The following is a 19,982-nucleotide window of genomic DNA, read 5'->3' as shown; positions in this document are numbered from 1 at the left end:
ATTGTTTCGACCATACCGATTTCATTGCACTTGATAACAATGTTGTGGGATGATCATGACGTCGGAAATGTGCTATTTTCAGTAACGTTCGTAGCTTTGTACTATATTTTTCGTATGCTACGATACGGCCAATCAAGGTTTCAAGACTTCCACAGTGAAAATTTGTATCGAAGCTATATTTTTCGTTGATAAATTAACTTTCAGTGGCGAGGAGCGTATAATTTCAGTTCTCGAAAAATATCGTCTTTTACTACTCGACTCGAATCATAAAAATTAATCCGTGATTCAGATTTGAGAACTCGAATCATTGTGCACAGCCCTATTCGCGATCAATAATTCAAGAATATCTGATGTAATGGATGCCGTTGCCAGCTACAGAAAAACGGTTGGTGGTATAGCCGATTTCTTGCATGATGCGTTAAATATTATAAAATTGAATGTTTGGCACGCAAGCTGGTAAAAAATCGACATTTTTTGACATTTTCGCACGCTGCACACATAAGGTTGCGGGCTCCTGCCATGGAGAATAATTTCCATACGTAATGTTGAAGTTTATTTAGAAGTGTATTTTCGTTCGTTAGAGAATTCTTGTCCAAAAATACACATTTAAAAAGATGAATAAAATATTTGATTGGCAGTTACCGTATTGCAGCTGTGACCATGAAAAGGGGTTGGGTCCGTCACGTTCCACATGTAGTCATTTCAGTGTGATAAATGTATTAACTGTATACGGAAACCATTAAAATGAAATCCTCCGTTACCAGCAGTTCACACCACAAGATCGCGATACAATGAAAAACACAGTTTACTTTGACCATATGCGGTGAATCAGATGTCAACGTGCTATTCCCAATTCGAACACACAAACACACACTCAATCATGTTTCCTATACACAATTTGTGGATATTCCAATAGATTTTCAAAATGTAACTGCGTGGAGAGATTTAAATTTGACGAGGAGGATTTCATGTAATCTGTGACGATACATACCGACCGTTAGCATAAGTGCATATTGAATTCTCGCTGATAATTGCCGACATCTTCATAATCAGCGATTTATTACATCACCCGTTCAAGACACACAATGCGATACACGAGACACGATGCAACAGTAGCGAATTATACAATCAAATTATGAGACCTTGTGTAAACACGTTTCAAAGTCAACAAATGTCATGTTTACGTCTGCCAGACTGTTATCACGCCGAGAAAGCATCTCACACGAGACTGGAACGTGCCAGTCTTGGTTTTTATGCGCGAACTATCCCGACAGGTCAGACGTAATGGGCGCACCCCGCTGTAATGCTCCTCACAAAAATGTCTGGAGTAGAAGGAGTTTACGACTCTTTGCTAACCAGCGAGAGATGAAAAAATTGATAACCGCGCAATTACAATTGGCTATATAATGCTTCTTCGCGCGAGAAGGCGATTCATTCGTAATGATAAACATCGCATCAAAAGAACCAAAGATGAGATCAGGCCGTGGTAACGTTGCTAGTATGACCCGTGTCCTTACAGTAATAATTTACTGGATGGTGTACAGTAAATATGTACCTGCAGTCTCAGGACAAACTCTTTTAAACGCGCGGTTTACGAACTACATGGAAACCATTGAAAACATGGACAGGAATTTGTTGGATTTGAAGAATGCGATGCTGCAGCATACTGGTTTACATGACGTACCTAGCATATCTCCAGAGGAACGTGACAACTTCCAAATCCCTACGCACGTTAAGAAGCAGTACGAAGAATTGAGGATGCAACACGAGAAGAGGCATAGAATCAAACGATCCTCGTTGGCGAATCTTTTCGGCTCAGTACATGCAAATCCAGGTTCGTAAACTTTTGATCTACATCAATCTACACAGGCTTCTGTAGTTGTATATCAAATTTAGCACCGGAATAAACCAGTCATAGGTGGATCGTGATAGGTTAAATTGGGGCCTATACGATACCTTTATTTAACTGGAATGGTTGCAATTGGCAGGTCTACGTCGTATATCATAAATACCGATACTAAGGATATGATCAATCCAGGCAAGGAATGGCAACATTCACAAAAATACTAAAATGGACGTGCGATCCCAAGGCGCAATAGTTAAGTTTGATGTGTATTGATCAATTTGTCGAGTTCTTAAACAACGGCACGTATTAGGGATTAATTGTCCGCCCAAATAACTTAGTATAACTGTAATAGCGTTTATTTCATCACTACAGCGCGTAGTGTTTTTGTTCTTTGAGTTACCCATCGAAAAAAACGTGGTTCTCGAATAATTTGCCGTGACCACATGTAGTTTTTATCAGGACTATAGGATAGTAATTTCTTGGTTGACTCGTCACGATAAAGTGCCGACCACTGTTCTGTTTTTACGTTATTGTATATTCTCTTTGATGCTTTTATTTCAAAGTGCAGAATTCCCGAAAAATAACATGACATAAGTGCATACATACGTTTGTATCTTATCTTAAGCGGTAGACTATTGTAGGTAGGCCTATATATTTGTATTGCGCTTCCGTATGAATATTTGGTATTACTTTATTCGCGCGCATCGGTTTGGTATGTATATTTGTATATTGACCACCTTGGTGAAGATATATAGTTCAGATTGTATGTTCTGGAATTAGTTATGTTATTGGTACGGTATCTTCATAATTTGCTAAAACGAATCAGTGTCTACAGCATACGAATAGGGTCATTATCAAAATCATAACTTTTCCGTCACAGTATACTTGTCAATTGAAACTTATTAGTGCAGACGCGGAAGTGTATTGAGTAAATCCATTAAGCCGTTAATTCGCCCGGGACAACTTCACATCAAGCACCGTAAACCGCAATAAACATTTCAAGTGCCTTTAATGATACCGCGAAATTGTGCGACCGAGTTAAAAAGAGAGAGAGCCCAACCGCTAGGATCACGAGTCTAGACGCCATTGTGTATTGAAAACTTATCAGACACTGTCGCAAAAAAATGTCTGTCTGCCGAAAATGCATGCAAGCGATGCGCGTATCAAATCACCGCTCTCGCCAGCTATTAATTAATGATTTCAAGCCATACTTGGACAACTAGATACTATCTGATATCTAATTGACTAATTAGAACAAAATGCCGGAAATATAATTCTAATCTAATTTGTAAAATGTTTCAATGCTCTAATTCTAATTCTAATCTAATCTGTGATTTCCCTGAAAATCGTACAGAAGAGCTGTATAGTGCGAAACGAGCCAAGCATGCTGTATGCAGACATTTGCCATCCACGTACTTTTGAGAATTAACTTGATGAGCTGACATGATGAGCTGAACTTGACTGAATTTCCAAGTTTTGGTAAATTCAGTAATTCTAGTTCTAATATAATTATGGATTATCGATTATGGACTATATATAAATTGCAAATGAATGAAACTGAGACAACCAAAACAAAAAGGCTTCTTAGAATATTTCGTGGTTGCTCAGCTCATTCACCTACACTCAAAAGTGGTGAGAAACGAATTACATTTACTTTTTCGGGGTGCTCAAGTAGGTCTCGCCATCCTGCACTTCTGAGTCAAGTTTTTGGGACTTATTACTACTTCTACTTCACAGATCTAAGCATAGAATACCTACTTGTGTTTATACTTTAGTGGAAACTCACCATGTTACTGCTACTTAGTACGAACGATTAGTATAGTCCGTATAGTCGTGCTTTAGTATGTATTCATACTGAAATAATCCCGAATATGTTTGGCTGACATTCGTCAGGGGTAATATATGATGATGCGATTGTTGACATACAACACTCTTTTCAATTCACATATGCTGATGATTAATCCTGACGAGCGCCATCCGAGAACATTCGGGTTTATTTCAATATTAGCCTCCAATAGTCTATTCACTATCGTTGAGTGCCGTGACATTTGTGAATTGAAAGCAATTCCCTTTCATTCCCTTCATCATAAAATTTCGAAGATGAATATCCGACTAATGCTCGTGTTCTGACAGGAATCCCAGGAGACATCGTCTACTCCGACCCGTACATTGAGAATTTGCAGTTTGAGATGGACGGCAGAATACCGCCCGGCACCGTAGTCACGATGGCCGAGTTGAGGTTGTTCAAGAAAGTGGCGGACCTCGAGAAGCTCCACTGGATCGGCAGAAGACAGGGGAGAAGATACAGGAATCTCCATCCGTCTGTGTTTCTGCGTAATCACCCGGGCAGGTTCATGAAGCCGGTGCGCCACGCGAGAGTGTCGATTTATCACAATCTGTTCAATCCGGACGGCACCGTCAAATCCACGTTAGTAGATTCAAGGTAAACAAACTTCAATGATTATATATTATCCTATAGGTAGATTTCGTAGTGTATCAAACACAAACTTGTACAGATAATTCTAGTTGTCTCATTGAACTAAATAGAGCGAAATGGTGGTAAACTATTTCTAATTTAATTTGCGAAATGTTTCCATGCTCGCACTTTACTACTAATCTGATTTCTTATGGCCGAACTGAAAAGGCTACAGGAAAACTGCATAGTGCGAAACGAGACGAATTACAGACATTTGCCATTCTAATGCTTATGAGAATGAACGAAAGTAAAATATGCCACGAATTCTATGACGAACCATAAAACGTCCTAGATTACGCTCGAGATTTATCAATCAGCTTGAAAAATTTGCTGTTTTGTTTCTTGTATTAATGGAAAAGCCTGGAACCACTTGCATTTTGCAAAAAAAAACGTGCTAGCAACCTCTGTCGTATTAGATTAAAAGTTTTTTCAGGAATATAGTTTTATAATGCCGCTCCTCTTCTTGCAGAAAAATCCACGTCAACGGATCAGGCTGGCAGGCTTTCGACGTCACTAACGCCGTCCACCAATGGCAGTTGCATCCGACCAGAATGATGACCATGACGCTCGAGATGTGGATTGAAGGGACCAGACCCACGCGGCACGCGGCCAACATCGCTAAACTTGTCAGATTCACTGGGCAGAGGGAACGGCTTAGAGGTCAAGGCTACAGGCCGGAATTGGTGGTTTTCACCAGAGAAGAGAGAGCCAGTCGGTAAGATATTTATACCTTTTAGCGGTGGTCATTGGTCACTGGTCAGTCATCCTTCTTGCATTACTTGCACAAGTGGTTTCGTTTTTTTATTATAATTCCACCTCTATTTAACAGTCTGAAGCAAAATCACACTCTTTTTAGACGTTGGACTCTGTAAAGTAGAAATTAGTTTAGGGATATGTGAAGTTGTCATAACAATTGGATGATACAATCTTGTATCACTGTAACTGAATATTTTTTTGCAAACCACAGCTATTTGCTGTGTTAATTTTAGTTTTGCGTTAGAACATGGGCCCTGCAATTCCTAAATAATCACTTCCGATCAAATGCTAAAAGTATGTGACCCCTCGACCGAGTCGAGCACTCTTCGGAGCTTCATTTGCTACTTTCGCTTGAACTTCTGAATATGTGTTTTTAATCATCATTTTAGTAGAGTAGAAATTCCGGGCATTTATACTTCTTTAAATACCATCCCTGGCTATATGTTGACCACCTCTTCTTTTACTAAACATTTTTAGTTGCGGGGCAATTCGTCAGACGAACGCTGTCTATTTTTGTTGAATTCCCTTTACGACTGAGAACAAATTTCATCAGCGAATCTCGAGCTTTGAATTATGACGTTCCGATTTCAGCGTCAGAGAGTGCCGGCCCAACTCCAATCCAAAGCGGCGGAAGTGTTGCCGAGACAACCATTACGTCAGTTTCCGCGACATCGAATGGACCAAGTTCTGGATTTTGGAACCGGCCGGGTACCAAGCGTTCCGTTGCGACGGGAAATGCTCGGCCAGTCGGCGGAACGGATTTTCGCGCTCTTGCTCTGTTGCTGAGAGCGCCCCGCTGCCTGTGATGTATATGATCAAACGCGATGACGTGACTTCGGTCGAAGTAACTGAATTTCCTAATATGATCGTGACGCGGTGCGGTTGTTCGTTAGACAGTGTGTTTCTATCTTCTTGATTTTGTGTGTCTTATTTTAAAAAATATCTTTATTTGTGTTCGCTCCAAGTTTCCTAAACTCCTTTAAAATTTATATGTTTATATATATTCTTATGTTGGAAAGCTGTGTCTTCAATTGCATTTGTGTGGACTTATGCGATATCCAGGTTTGAAGAGCTTCTTGGAGGTGCAGAACTTCAATACACAATTGAATAGTATGTTCGCATTGAAATTACCCGATTATATTTTCGGCTGAGACTAGTTAAGAGTAATCGTCAGCAACTAGTAGAGAATTGAACAGAACATTGCATACGATTGTTGATTATTAGGGCAAGTTTTTGCAACTTTTTTTTACAGCTTCCGGCAGCTTCCTAAATACTCGTAAGATATGTAGAATGCTGTTTTAAGCTGTTTGAAGGAATCTTATAGTGCAACTTCTGTCCATTTATTTCATGCAACTTTTTGCACCATTTTGCAACTTTTTCGATTTTTCATGAAAGTATTTTCGGTTTTGGTGAAATACACGGTCGAATTCGACTGAAACACCGTAAATCAGCACCGAAGTAACGCTTTTACGGGTATTTCGGGAGCTGAGCCGGAAAATTGACTTTTTTTTTTAGTCAACCGAGCAAAATGCAACTTCTGCAACTTTTTAACTTTTTTCAAAAATAAATGCAACTTTCCACGGATTTAACTGCAACAAAAACTTGCCCCGAAAATCTTCGGGTTGATTTTAATGTGAATATATACTATTCAAGGTATGTATAATGGTATATCTTATAGTTACCATATTTTTTGATCCAAAAAAGAGGACAGTTTCTTCGAGGGACAATAACAGAAATAAACATGGAAATTTACACAGAAAATGCTTGTCGCCCGGTAGGATGACTAAAACAAAGTCAACTTACCGCGTCGGTATAATTAAAATCCGGATTTACACCGACAGTTTCTGTTTGGTTAATCTCAATATAAATTAACTATTCAATTGTATATTGAAGGTCTGTACCTCCAAGAAGCTCTTGTTTTAGTTAGAATCCGCGGCAGTTCCGAAAAATGACTGTTTTTACGTGTACTTTGTATCGAATTGAACTGTTTTAGTCGTTAGTCTGTTAGTCGTCTAACACTCAAAACGAAGAGAGGTGACGGATCGTGAAAAATGTGGAAATTAGTGCGTCCTCGGAGGAGATTTTGGTTTGCTTGAAAAAAGAGGACAAATCCTCTTAAAAGAATACATATTGTATAAAATATATACAGGAGTAGATGCAGGAGATTGCACTTGGAGTTATTCAGACGAACATGTTGAAATTATCTTTGCAGCATACAGGGGTGGTCAGTAACGATCTAGCCTATACTTGTGCTTTTTCGGAGTACTCAAGTCGCTTTTGCCTAGCTGCACTATTTACCCAGGTGGTTATCTTTTATACCAGTTCCGCTTCATCAGCGTTTTAGGCAAAGCCACTCACTTTTACGATTCGGATTTCGTAAAGAGAAAGCAGTTTTGGGATATGTAGAGTAGAGGCCTATGTATGCATCTATTTTACGAGAGAAATTGTCAGGAGAACTGACCGAAATAGCCCCTTATCGGAGTAAATGAATAATATTCATTGAATATATTTTGGAAAATGGTGTCTATTCGTAGCGTCATCAATATGCAAATGGATAATGTAATGTAATGTATTGCATCTTATCAATTAGTTTCTCTGTTCTCTATTTTGGCTGGTAACTACAAACTGAGGCTATGCTAACGTATTTCAGCGATACAGCGTCTTCTTGCGTGTATATATTTAACTCTATATTCCTTCATCGGTTCAAAATCAATGAACACTCATCCGTATTTCAGACAGCTAACATAATGCAATGACGCAATCATGCCTCATACTTCGAAAAGGCAACTTGACTTGAATTGTGACTTGACTCGTGACTTGACTTGACTTGACTCGACTTGACTCGAGTCAGCTCCAAAATTCGAGTGACTTGACTTGACTCGAGTCACCTTCGAAAATCGATTGACTTGACTTGACTCGAGTCACAATGTGCAATGACTCGAAGTGACTCGTGACTCGAAGGTAGTGACTTGTTCCCAACACTGTTTGAAACAGCGTAAAATGTTCTTTAGTCCAGCTCTGATACAGTGGGTCGTAAAATTATAAGGTTTCGAACATGTTCCTTGGCTAGATACTTCAGAGATGAATGGAGTCAATGCGATATATAAGGAAACACTGATAGTCCGGCTCATCGACCGCGCATGTACCGTTTTCCTTGGCAATATCCATGCTTCTGGTGTCTTCCGAGTTCCGACCTGTCTATAAAAACTCACAACTATAAGTAGCTCGCGTAATTTACCTTCAAAACGAGCCTTTATTACGTTGCCACTATACAACTACGATTATAAAGTATTGATTTTGCTGAGAAGTATACAAAATATTGCGCTACTCTGGAGGCGTGCGACATTTAGTCTGTACGCTTTCTCGACCGCTCCATCATCTTCATATCCTTGAGATGACTACAGATCCCGAGACAGTTTTGCCATGACGAACGCCAGCAATCTGTGGAAAATGTATTAAATTATCGTATAGCATTGGACCTTTTGGTGGTGAGCTACTAGTTCAATCATGGAAAGGATTAGAGCAGTGTTCGACAATACTTAAAACTTCCCGGATGTCAAATGTTACAGGGAGTAATTTGTCATGTATTGTGCAATTTAGTGACTGACAACCTTATTGAGTACGGGTTGCATTTCTTACGGTTCTGGTTAACGTCAATTACGATTCACTAACGATTAGGACTGTGTACAAATCAAACCAAAAATACCACGACGGTACAAATTTATGGTGGATTGCACAGATGCCGATCAATCCGTGATCGCCGATTATACGTCACAAGCCTACCTCCATCAATTACACAGATGACATGACAATCAGCCAGTAACTCGGCAAGTTGATCGGCTGTGTGCTTTGCGGTGCGGCTGTGGACATGATTGGCTAGACCAGAGGTCTCGAACACGCGGCCCGCGACGGCATTTTGGATTTCGAGGTATTCGACAATATTTAACTTCCATTTTGTTAATTTGAGAACTTGAAATTCGCTCTAAAACTACCCCAGAAGCCTGAAACTATACTCATCACACTTCACTATATTATATCACTTTCAAAAGTTACGACGCAGTGGAAGATTACCTATTACTTGACATTACTTGCATGTTTATGATGGTTAAACATGACCCGTTGATAATTCGTACTGAAAATTGTAATTTGGACGTGACATTCTGTAGAATTAGTCGAACTCGGACTCAATGGGTGATAAAATAAAAATGACTCGAGTTGAGTCGCTTCAAAAGATACAATCAGAGAAGGACTTTTGTGACTCGGAACGCCGTGTCTTGGTACAACCACGGACGCAACAAACCATCAAACTGGTATGGAAATAGTAAAATATCAAAAGGTCGTAGATTGCGTTTCGTAGCTTATTTAGATATCGAAGGAGGTCGTTATGGCAACCATTGACCTTATGATGCCCATTTGATATATAGTTGGTTACATCCTGTGTCATCTTGTGTATCTTTATCCCTGTTATTATCGCCAATTAAATGTGGCGAGTATCTATAAAGTAGTCGTAGCCTATGCTTCACAGCTGTAACACAAATGGATTCTTCGGCGATTGGACATTTCTATTGCTATGGCGCAGTAATCATTATATTCAAGTTAATATTGATCTGTTTTTAAATAGTCGAAGGTAAATCCAACGGTGATTTAATTTGACTTTGGTAATGACATGATCAATAGCCTAGTTATCAGGAGTATACCCGAAACGCGGATTAGGCTGTACTGCTCATCAGATCAATCTTTGTAAAATTCTAAAATTCTACCTATAATTGCGGCGCTTCAAATATCCGCTAGTTGCAAAATTATACCGTGACAGCTTTTACGATGTCCTGATGCATTCGCACTCTCGCATGGTGTCTACAACTAATTATTTTGAGGAACTATGCCAAGTACAGCAACAATTTTATTCAAATATTAAAAAAAAGGTTATTATTTTCGTGCAAGGCGGGAATTCACAATTGTGAATCAGATTTTTACGATGCGTGTGGAATGTCAGTTCGCAAGGTTCCGTCAAACAAAGCCTACTTGGAAATACATTGAATTCTGCTATTATTGGTGCTGCGGCCCGCGGCTCCATCGGAAACTAGGAAATTGGCCCGCGAGTACATTTGAGTTTGAGACCTCTGGGCTAGACATTAGTGTATGGTGCTGAAACTGATGTACTTTTATACTGATTTTGTCGCGTGCATATGCCATATTAGCTGAAAATATTATACTGTGAAACTACTACAACTATTTACGTTAATAAGGGCCTATACCACAGCTGATAGTACCGGTATACTACTATCCTTGAATATTATTGCAGACTGCAATGACTCCTAGTATAATTTGGTAGTAAAGATGAGGACAGGCAATTTCAATAGGCTCGCGAAAGTTCTCGTAAACACTTACCCAAGTGTAACTGGCTGGAATGAATTTAATTTTCCCGTGGATGAGCCAATGATCCTGTTTTCAGTCTTCGTTTTCCACGAATGAACCATAATGGTATTACCGTCGGCTAAACATAGCAAACATCACACCACAGTGTGTTTTATTAATCTTGCGGACTGGTCTATACAATACACTGGCTTCAGATTGGAAAATTATTATAAATATTAACCGGGGCTCATTAGCAAGTCCCAGGGGTGCCGCTGGAGATCAAGACACACACACTCCATTCATACATATGATTCGTAATAATAACACGCCTGTCTTGACCATCATTTGCTACTGGCAATTGGGAACGTTCAGTTGTCGAATCGTGACTGTTGCGGTGCTTGTTGTGTGCAGTGGCGTACGCTGGGGAGAAAGGGCTTTTGAAATAGGCATCCCGTCCTTCTGAAAGGACAATTCTATCTCAAATATTTATCAGCATATTTGCAATTAAACAATTGGTATCACGCTGTTGCGTTTCGACGAAACAATATGAACTGGTCTCTGAAAGACAACTGCAGGTGTCACACTGATTTGCAATGAATATTCATTATCATGTTTTCGTTGTGTGTGAATGTAACATTTCAACGATTTTGTTCACACTCTGTTGAAGCACAGTTCAATTTGTGCACCCTGTGGTAATGTATTAGATGTGTATGCGTAGTTGGATGTGAAATTTTTTGTGACTCAGCGAAGATTTGGGGTTCCACGGCGGCTTGTAGATTAGCGTAAGGGTTTTCCGGGGTATTACAAGTTAAGTACTTTTGATGTTATATAAATATGGACCCAAGCTTTTTTACGGAGTTGAAATCATGGATTGACATCGAAATCCCACGCCACACAATTAGTTCGAGTTTACAGCGTGGAAGATAGCGTGGTGGTGAGCGTCGACGCTATCTATGCAGGCGGCCCTGGTTGAACCACCGCCGTCGGAGATTATTCTGGGCTCCTCGTCCCCGTGTCGCGTGAGCATGGAATATGATTAGGATTTGGGAAAACCGGATTTGCAAAATTTTGCGGATTAGGATTGGATTAGGATTGCCGACTATATTAACGGATTAGGATTTGGATTGGATTTACCGATATTAGGGGAGATTGATGTCCTGTGGCGAATGGCGACAAAGTTTTTCGTCCTACCAAAGTTATTTCATGTACTTTGGCACCCATTATGCGTTTTATTTATTTTGACAGAATTATAGGCAGGAGATGTAGGCTTTCTAAGAGAAATTCCAAGTTTATATCGGATTAGGATTAGGATTGGAATATACAAAATGTCTGGATTACGACTAGGATTAGGACTTGAAGCTTTGGATTTGGATTGGATTAGGACATAGAAATTTTAAATCCGCTCATCTCTGGTGGATGACAGTCCAAGAGATCGCAAATGGTCGTTCGGCACTCCTCTCTGTTCCAGACTTGGACAAATAGATAATTCTAGTTGTCTAATTTCACTAAATTAGAGCGAAATGCCAGTAATCCAATTCTAATCTAATCTGTGAAATGTTTCCATGCTCTAATATTAATTCTAATCCAATTTGTGAAATTTCCCCATGCTCTAATTTTAGTTCTAATCTAATTTATTGTTTTCCTGAAAATGCCTCTTTGTCCGAGGCATATTGCAGCGAGTTAACAAGAATATCCCTCTCGCGCAGGGAAATCCAGTGCCAAGCCGCCATCTCCTCACTTTCACCGTGCAGTCATGGTAGTTAATATGACGAATAATATAGCCTGATAGCATAGTAACTTGTAGTCTGCGAACAACGTTCTAGTTTTTAAAACTTTACGTTAGTACAACGTCGTTCTGACTAACATGGGCGATGCTCATGGTTACCACAAAAGAAGTAATACTTTATTAAAGTAGTATAATTACAAGAAATATCATAATCATAAACGTCATTTTATTTTGAACTATATGAGCCTCGGTGACCCCTGGTATAGTAAAAACGAGGCAAGGTTGGTGTACAGAAGATAACCATTATCATTGCTATGGTAATGCACTGTTGTTGTTATTGTTTATTTAACAAAAAGATGTGGCGCTTATCGCCTGACGCCCTTATGCACCACGCACTGTGATTTCATATGAACTGGTTTTTGCTGTATTCATTTCCCATTCACAATTTCAATCCATATCCAAGTTTTTGCAAATTCAGTAATTCTAATTCTAATCTATTACGAAAAAAACTGTGTAGCTCTAGTTCTAATTCTGATCTAATTTCAAAAAAGCTGTGTAGCTCTAATTCTAATTCTAATCTAATTTGGAAAAAACAGTGTAGCTTCAATTCTAATTCTAATCTAATTTGGAGAAAATTGTGAAGCTCTAATTCTAATTCTAATCTAATTCAGAAAAGCTGAAAATTTTCTAGTTGTCCAAGTCGGCTCTGTTCATCGCGTTGGGGCTCTTGTATATCGCATTGTACATTGCGTGTATGTCTTGGGCAGATGAAATATAATCTGACGAAATATATATATATCTTACGTGCCATGGGCCCGGATGCAGCGAGCAGGAAATATTTTTCTGCATTGAGATCAAACGTCTTTTCTACGCCGTTGCTTATGGTGCGCACCACGGAAGAAGGTCTTCTGAATAGGCAATGAGCCACGCCGTCGAGGGTTTTTGCAGATAGCGTGCTCAGACCAGCCTGAAACGGAAGCGAATGTGCCGGCGATTGACAGGGAGATCAAAATTTCAGGCGGGCAAACCGCAATATCGTTTGTGTTGAGTTTTTGGCAGTTGGTGAATGACATATATTCGACTTGCCGCTAAAGGAAAGGAGATCACTAGGGCTGGGAACAATGATTCCGAGTAATTCTAATGATTCGACTAATTTGGAGAAAACTGTGAAGTTATAATTCTAATTTTAATCTAATTTGTAAAAAAAATGTGTAGCCATAATTCTAATTCTAGTCTGATTTGGAGAAAGCTGTGTAATTATTGGAAGCTGTGTAATAATTGGAAAAAAGACTGTGTAGCTATATTTATAATTGTAATCTAATTTGGAAAAAGCACTCTGTAGCTCTCATTCTAATTCTAATCTAATCTATAAAAGCTGAAAATTTTCTAGCTGTCAAACTCTGTTGTCACTTCACAATCTGTATATTCAATCAAGTGCACGAACTGTACTCACAGTATCAACGTTGGCAGGTGGCTGCCCCTTTACTGTAATCACCGCGGATCGCACCGTCTGTCCGTCGCAGTAATAAGTGTCCGCGTCCACCATGGTGCTCTGCGTTCCCAACGCTATGGCGGCATAATTCGATCCGGCACCAGCGCTCCCCACAATTTCAAAGTCGTATGTCGTGTCGTTTGACTAAGGTAAAGAATGTAGAGTTATATTCGAAGAGCTTCTTGGACGTTAGAACCTCAGTATACAAAACCTCAGTATATATTGGTATTGAAATGAACCCGGATATTTGCGGATGACACTCGTCAGGGGTAAACCTCAGCAACCAATAGAGAATGTGAAAGAACATTGCATATAAATATATCATATATAGGTAGGGTTGCAATTGCATTCGTTTAAAACATGTATTAAACAACGTTTTAAAAAAATGCCATTTAAAAAAAATTGTTGATATACGAATGTTCTTTCCAATTCTCTACTACTTGCTGACGATAACCTGTGACGAATGTCAGCCATAAATGTTCGGGTTTTCTTCTATATCAATATACTTCTACTGTTGTCGACTACTCAAGTGAATTTTTTAGACTACTGCCACTTCTACTTGACAGTTTTTAGGTAAAAATACTTACTTTTAGACTTAATTTAAGGTTTTGAGTACACTTGCAGTACAAAATCAAGTGGTTATGTTTTGAACCCCTTCCACTTGTACTTAATTATCTTTTAGACAAAACAAGTTACTTTTAAGAGTTTATTGTAAGGATTTTCCTGCTTGCAGTACTAACTTGAGAGGTTTTAGACTACTTGCGCACTTCTTTAGAGTTGTAGATTATACCGCTTACTCTACGCTTTTGAGTTTGTTAAGTAAAAAGCAGTTTAGGGGTATGCTTGGATGTGCTCTAAGAGTGAGGTCATCATGGAAACTGCGCTCAAAAGTCTTCTTATCACGGTAACTGAATACGTTTTCGATAATTGCACTTATTTGTACAGCACTCTTAGCCAGGGGCGGCCAACCTTTCGGCCAAAAGGCCACATGAGATTTGCGAATCAGTGCGCGAGCCAGTTGAATGTTGAATTTTGACGGCCTTTCTTTAGTCGTCCGATAGGAGCGAACCGGATTACGTAACCATGAAAACATGACTTATATTATTACGCATCAAAATCGATAACAATTATGTCATGAAAAGTCAGTGTGCATATTGCACTCATGATCTAACTGCGCAAAGCGGGAAAATTGTTCCGGTAATGAATGAGTTCGACCTATACTAATGTCACTTGCAAATATTGCGGGTCGTATCTGTATGCCGCTATGGGCTAATTTGGCAAGGACAGGATTATTCGGCGCTTAGACATATAAATATCAAACATTTCGGCGTGGATATACGTCTATCATTTTGTGCAAACGCTTCATCGCCGACCATCTTTCTGCTAGTGCAGACGCGAAGTCGGATGTTGGGCGACACTTTCTTTCATATTTGCGAGTATTGTCAGACTCAATTCGGTAAATTTGCAAGAGAAGGCTCCAATACTAAAAGCTAGAAATTGATTGACAATAAATCGCGCGAAGTGCTAAGAATAATATCAAGTCAAATAAATCGACCACGAAATATTCTACGTTATCGTCATATATACGAAGATCTACGGAAAATTGGCTGGTCCCTGGACCTACGCCAATGCGTCGGAACTGATCTTTAAGTCATCAACAACCCAAATTTCGCGGTCACGCTAATCAAATTTTTGGTTCGCCTTGCAAGTTCACAATAAATTACATGGGTAATTTATTATTTGATATTTTAGTTAATTTCGAGAATTATCTTACGTCCCTACGTAAAAGCATCATTTCGATTAAAATTTTGTGTTTGAAATACGAAATACACTACATGTAGGTAGTCAGCGAAGGATGTTTATTACACCAATCAATGAAATTGGTATAAAGAAGACATCGTTGTCTACTGTATAACTTGTTTATGGGGCGATGTCGGTAGCAGTTTTACACTCAGCTAAATATCAATGTATAGCAATAGCGAGGCGCCGAATACATTGTCCGGTCCGGGTTAAGGCGTAAGCTTATATTCCCCTGCAAGTCCTCGTGGAAATTGATGGCAAAGCGACGGAAGGTATCGATTTTATGGGATTAATATAGCATTTGACTGCCCATGAGTTGATCCATTTGGTGACGTTTAAAAGTCAACATTGTGGCATAGTGTGGCCTTAATCGTCGCTAGGTATCTTGTATGTCACTTTACTGAAATTTAGGGTTGGAATTAGCAACATGATGTCACGTGACGTCATCGGTTCACGTTCGCGCTCACGCATAACCTTTCAATAAGGTTCGCGTTCACACGAACCTGAACCTTTCAGGGTTCTCACCATCCCTAGTGATCCTTCATCTCTACTTTCACCTGGAGTAGTTTTGACATGTATTGGAAACCGCTTCTTGTACCGGTAACTGAGCAGAAATTTACCTATACTATACTTGAATAGCAAAGTTGACTACTCTGACGACTTATCGAATATTACATTGATCGTAACCATTAAGTATCTAATCTGAACTCTGTTAGTACATAATTTACCTTCCACCAAGAATAGAAATAACAGCCCTGCGTTCCGATTTGGCAAGCGTCCGGAAACGAGAAGCAGGTTTTAGTTGACCCGCATCCGGCATACACGTCAGGCAGGGCGGAGAAATCCATCGAAGATGACGTTTTAGTCTTCCACGTGTCATGCTTCGTGATTTGCTCTCCTGAAATATTGTACTGATAGTTTATCGGCTGTATCACAGATTTATAGGGATGATCTGGCTTTGGTGAAGCGAGACAGCACTTTTTGGAATACTTGAATAGGTTTTGCATACTTGCATTAATTACTCAAGTGGTTATGTTTTTAATTTACTTCCAGTTTTACTGAACAGTTTTCCATACCAAACCACTTACTTTTTAGATATTGTACAGTTAACGTAGAAAGGAGCTTTGGGGTGTGTCTGCGTCACTTTTGAGATTGGCGTCATAATTAGGCAAAATAAACGCTGCACCACGGTGACTGGATATATTCACGACGATTGCAAATATTTGTTAATGTCAATGATCCATTTGTAATAGTCCCGAATATGCATTTTGTAATCACGAGAGTATAGCCATTTCCGATGTACCGCCGACCAAATCTGCCTTTGAAACTACTTAGTTGAGTACTTTGCAGACCTTAATTATCTACTCCCACTTGAATTAATTTTGACGTGTCTTGGAAATCGTTCCTTTTACTTGTACTTGGGTATAGTTGTTAACGGATATCCTTCTGAAACTATAGAGTTACAATGAAGATTACTTTGATCACCTCGTGGTCTGTATTATGCACCTTGTAATTTCAGACCGTATGAGATGACATGATAATTCTAGTTGTCTAATGAGGCTAATTACAGCGAAATGCCGGTAATCTAATTCTAATCTAATTTGCGACATGTTTCTATGCACTCATTATATTTCTTAATCTAATTTCAAGCTTGTTTTCCTGAAAACATTACTAGAGAACTGTATGGAGCGTAACGAGCCACGCTTGCAGTACAGACGGCAGACATGCTTATGAGAGTGAATTATATGATTTGAATGAGCTGAACTTATTTGCATTTCCAAGTTTTCGCGAATTCTTCAATTGTAATTCTATTATGATTCGAGAAAAAATGTGTAGCTATAATTCTAATTCCAATCTAATTTTGAAAAGCTGAAAATTTTCTAGGTGCCGGAATCTGGTAGGCCTACTTGAAGACTTGACACCTGTTATACATTCGCGTTGATCGACTTACCACTCATCGGTCCGATAGCGCCCAGAAGATAATACCGATTTTGTGTGATATTAAAATCGTATTCCTCATTGTTGCTGACGTTTTTGATAACAGAAGCCGGTCGTGCGAATGAGCACTGAGCAACACCGTCGGCTAACTCGGCCGATAACGACACAAAGCCACCCTGAAATAAGTAATATTCGTTACAAAAATCTCGCATCGGTCTGCGCACCAGCGTCCTGGGAATACTCCGTATATACCCACCACACCTTTACGCAACAAATGCCACGATCGATATTAGCGTACCGCTATTTGAAATATATATTTCCCTTTTCAGTCTTATTCAGATGTTTTAGGTATAGGCCAAGGCGCGTGGTTGATTGAAAGACTTCCACAAGTCGTTTCGAGTTTTTTTTTTAAATATATTTTCAATCTTGTGGTGTCTTTAAATGATGAAATTATTAGAAATCAACTGAACTGAATAACTAAAGCTGTAATACTCCCGCTAATAATACCTATATGGTTTGGCCTACTAGACCGGTTAGTTTGATGATTATCATAAATGATCTCAAGCAATATGGGAGTGGTAAATTTTTACACAGTATGTTTCAACATATATAGTTGAAGAATCATATAGTTCTTCTATTCTACATTGATTAGCAGAGTTACTGCATGGAAATGAGTACGACAGCATACCGTCGTGGTGGAGTAGCTTGGTGGAGTATGCCGCGTTTGGATAACTCCAGTTCTTACAGCCGTGCCATCACAATAATACAAGTCGGCGTCCGCCATTTGACTCTCTTTCGCCAAAGCCATCGCGATATATTTCGTCGAATCGCCGGTTACTCCTGACATTTCGAAGTTGTATGTTGCGCCAGTCGCGTCCTCGATAACAACACGGAATATTAACGGGCGAAAAGTCAGACTTGGACAGCTAGGAATTTTTCAGCTTTTCCAAATTAGCTGAGAATTATAATTGTAGCTACAGCTTCTTTTCAAATTAGACTAGAATTATAGTTATAGCTATACGGTTTTCATTTCCAAATTAGACTAGAATTAGAATTGAAGCTAAATCGAGTTATGAGCCAGACTTGGACAACTAGAAACTTTTCAGCTTTCCAAATTAGATTGGAAATACAATTATAGCTACACTTATTTTCAAATTAGATCAGAATTAGAATTACTTGGAAAATGAATCTAATTCAGTTCATACCAAATCAGAGATCGTTCACATGCGCTTGAGATTGGCAAATGTCTTTTAACACCGACCTTGGCTCGTTTCACACTATACAATTCTCCTGTAGCACTTTCAGGAAAACCAAAAATTAGATCAGAATTAGAATTAGATTAGAATTAGATTACCGGCATTTTGCTGTAATTAGTCTAATCAGCAAGAATTATCTAGTTGTCCAAGTATTTTACGAACAAAATAAAAATCTCCGACTTACTGGTGCCCACGAGAAAAATCTGCACGCGCTTTCTGATAAATCGCAACCGTCCGGGTTTCGGAAACATGTTTTGGTCGTTCCGCATCCGACGACTGTGACACTAGCGCTGACAAGCTTCGGGCTGTAAATCGCTAGCACCAAGCAAACGCGTAGCGCGGACCCACCTTTCATATTTATTGCGATGATGTTGAGAATTGTCACTAAAGCTCCCAAATAAGTTTATAGTCTGCGCGAGAAATCGAATTTTCTAGATGAGATATGAGTTAGCAAGGGTATATCGATCTAGCAACTAACCTACAGCTATACAAAAGAAGATATTTGACTGACGCTGTTTTCAGTTGTGAGTCTTTGCATTCGAATCGAGAATTCGAGTAACACTGAAATTCATTTCATGCATTTACGAAAATCAAGGACCTCAATTAGTCTTACCATATTTTCCGAATCGAAAAAGAGGATATCCCTTTTTGCCGGCAAGTAAAACGAAAGTAGAATTGTTACGTTTGAATTTGATGATGTTTTACATTTCATTGGTAGTTACAGGCGGCAATTAAAAAAAAGCAAATCGAAAGCTACAAAAACACACATAAAAACAACAAATCCAATTTATTTTATATAGATTCAGCCCATGAATACTTTGCGGTTCTCTCAACTTTTGTCAATAAGGAATGATCATTCATAACGAGATTGCGAAATTGTTTAAGAGAAATATCATTAAAAAACCGACCAGCCCTACTCGATTCGACTCATTCTATCGAGACTGGACTAGTATTCGACAGTCCGAAAAGCTGCCCCTGTAAAGAAAATCAATATCTGGTAGTCAATGATCGACGAAGGACCCAAAACAATCGCCTGTACGCTAGTAAAGTACGTGAAAGTAAAATAGACAATTGCACTGTTTGTTTGCTCCTGGGATATATCGGGGATGCATCTGAATTGTTAGCATACGGCGAGCGCTCATAACTCTCATGCGTCAGGCAGGATCGTGCTTGCTTGTTTGCGATCGACACACATTTCTGCAAATTTACGAATTCCTATGTGATCCACTGGCATTAACATTTGTATTGCGTGTTGCGTCTGACTGGAACGAGGGTGTTGCCGGAAAGTACTATGTTACATTGTTCAGCTACCCGGAGAATATGTGCGATTGCCAACT

The 19,982-nt window shown here is 39.3% G+C and overlaps 2 protein-coding genes across 2 annotated transcripts; one reads left to right on the top strand and one right to left on the bottom strand.

Moving 5' to 3' along the window:
• Window positions 1-10: 10 nt before the first annotated feature.
• On the top strand, window positions 11-6,087 carry LOC145442017 (left-right determination factor 2-like). The gene is made up of 4 exons (XM_080319991.1): window positions 11-1,834; window positions 3,980-4,289; window positions 4,792-5,037; window positions 5,670-6,087. Exons 1-4 carry the CDS (start codon window positions 1,441-1,443, stop codon window positions 5,992-5,994), a joined length of 1,275 nt encoding a protein of 424 aa, XP_080176117.1. The 5' UTR covers window positions 11-1,440; the 3' UTR covers window positions 5,995-6,087.
• Window positions 6,088-8,311: 2,224 nt separating this feature from the next.
• Window positions 8,312-19,091, bottom strand: LOC145442019 (uncharacterized). Its single transcript, XM_080319995.1, has 8 exons — window positions 18,830-19,091; window positions 18,078-18,266; window positions 17,403-17,565; window positions 16,180-16,349; window positions 13,613-13,795; window positions 12,964-13,126; window positions 10,467-10,572; window positions 8,312-8,519 (listed from the first exon to the last, which is right to left on the bottom strand). The coding sequence occupies exons 1-8, from the start codon at window positions 18,998-19,000 to the stop codon at window positions 8,477-8,479; spliced, it is 1,188 nt and encodes a 395-aa protein (XP_080176121.1). The 5' UTR covers window positions 19,001-19,091; the 3' UTR covers window positions 8,312-8,476.
• Window positions 19,092-19,982: the final 891 nt, after the last annotated feature.

The sequence above is a fragment of the Botryllus schlosseri genome, chromosome 6, assembly GCF_051294905.1.
Source record: "Botryllus schlosseri isolate E-star chromosome 6, Bs_hap1, whole genome shotgun sequence".
NCBI classification, from domain to species: domain Eukaryota; kingdom Metazoa; phylum Chordata; class Ascidiacea; order Stolidobranchia; family Styelidae; genus Botryllus; species Botryllus schlosseri.
Note: the sequence above shows the minus strand (reverse complement) of the source record. Positions and strands in the feature narration are given on the sequence as shown.

Coding starts and splice junctions, on each gene's coding strand:
- LOC145442017 (XM_080319991.1), top strand. CDS start 1,441: ATGATAAACATCGCATCAAAAGAACCAAAGATGAGATCAGGCCGTGGT. Junction 1,835..3,979: donor CTCAGTACATGCAAATCCAG/GTTCGTAAACTT, acceptor GTGTTCTGACAG/GAATCCCAGGAGACATCGTC. Junction 4,290..4,791: donor TCCACGTTAGTAGATTCAAG/GTAAACAAACTT, acceptor CTCTTCTTGCAG/AAAAATCCACGTCAACGGAT.
- LOC145442019 (XM_080319995.1), bottom strand. CDS start 19,000: ATGAAAGGTGGGTCCGCGCTACGCGTTTGCTTGGTGCTAGCGATTTAC. Junction 17,566..18,077: donor CAAGCTACTCCACCACGACG/GTATGCTGTCGT, acceptor TACTTATTTCAG/GGTGGCTTTGTGTCGTTATC. Junction 16,350..17,402: donor CGCTATCGGACCGATGAGTG/GTAAGTCGATCA, acceptor ACAATATTTCAG/GAGAGCAAATCACGAAGCAT.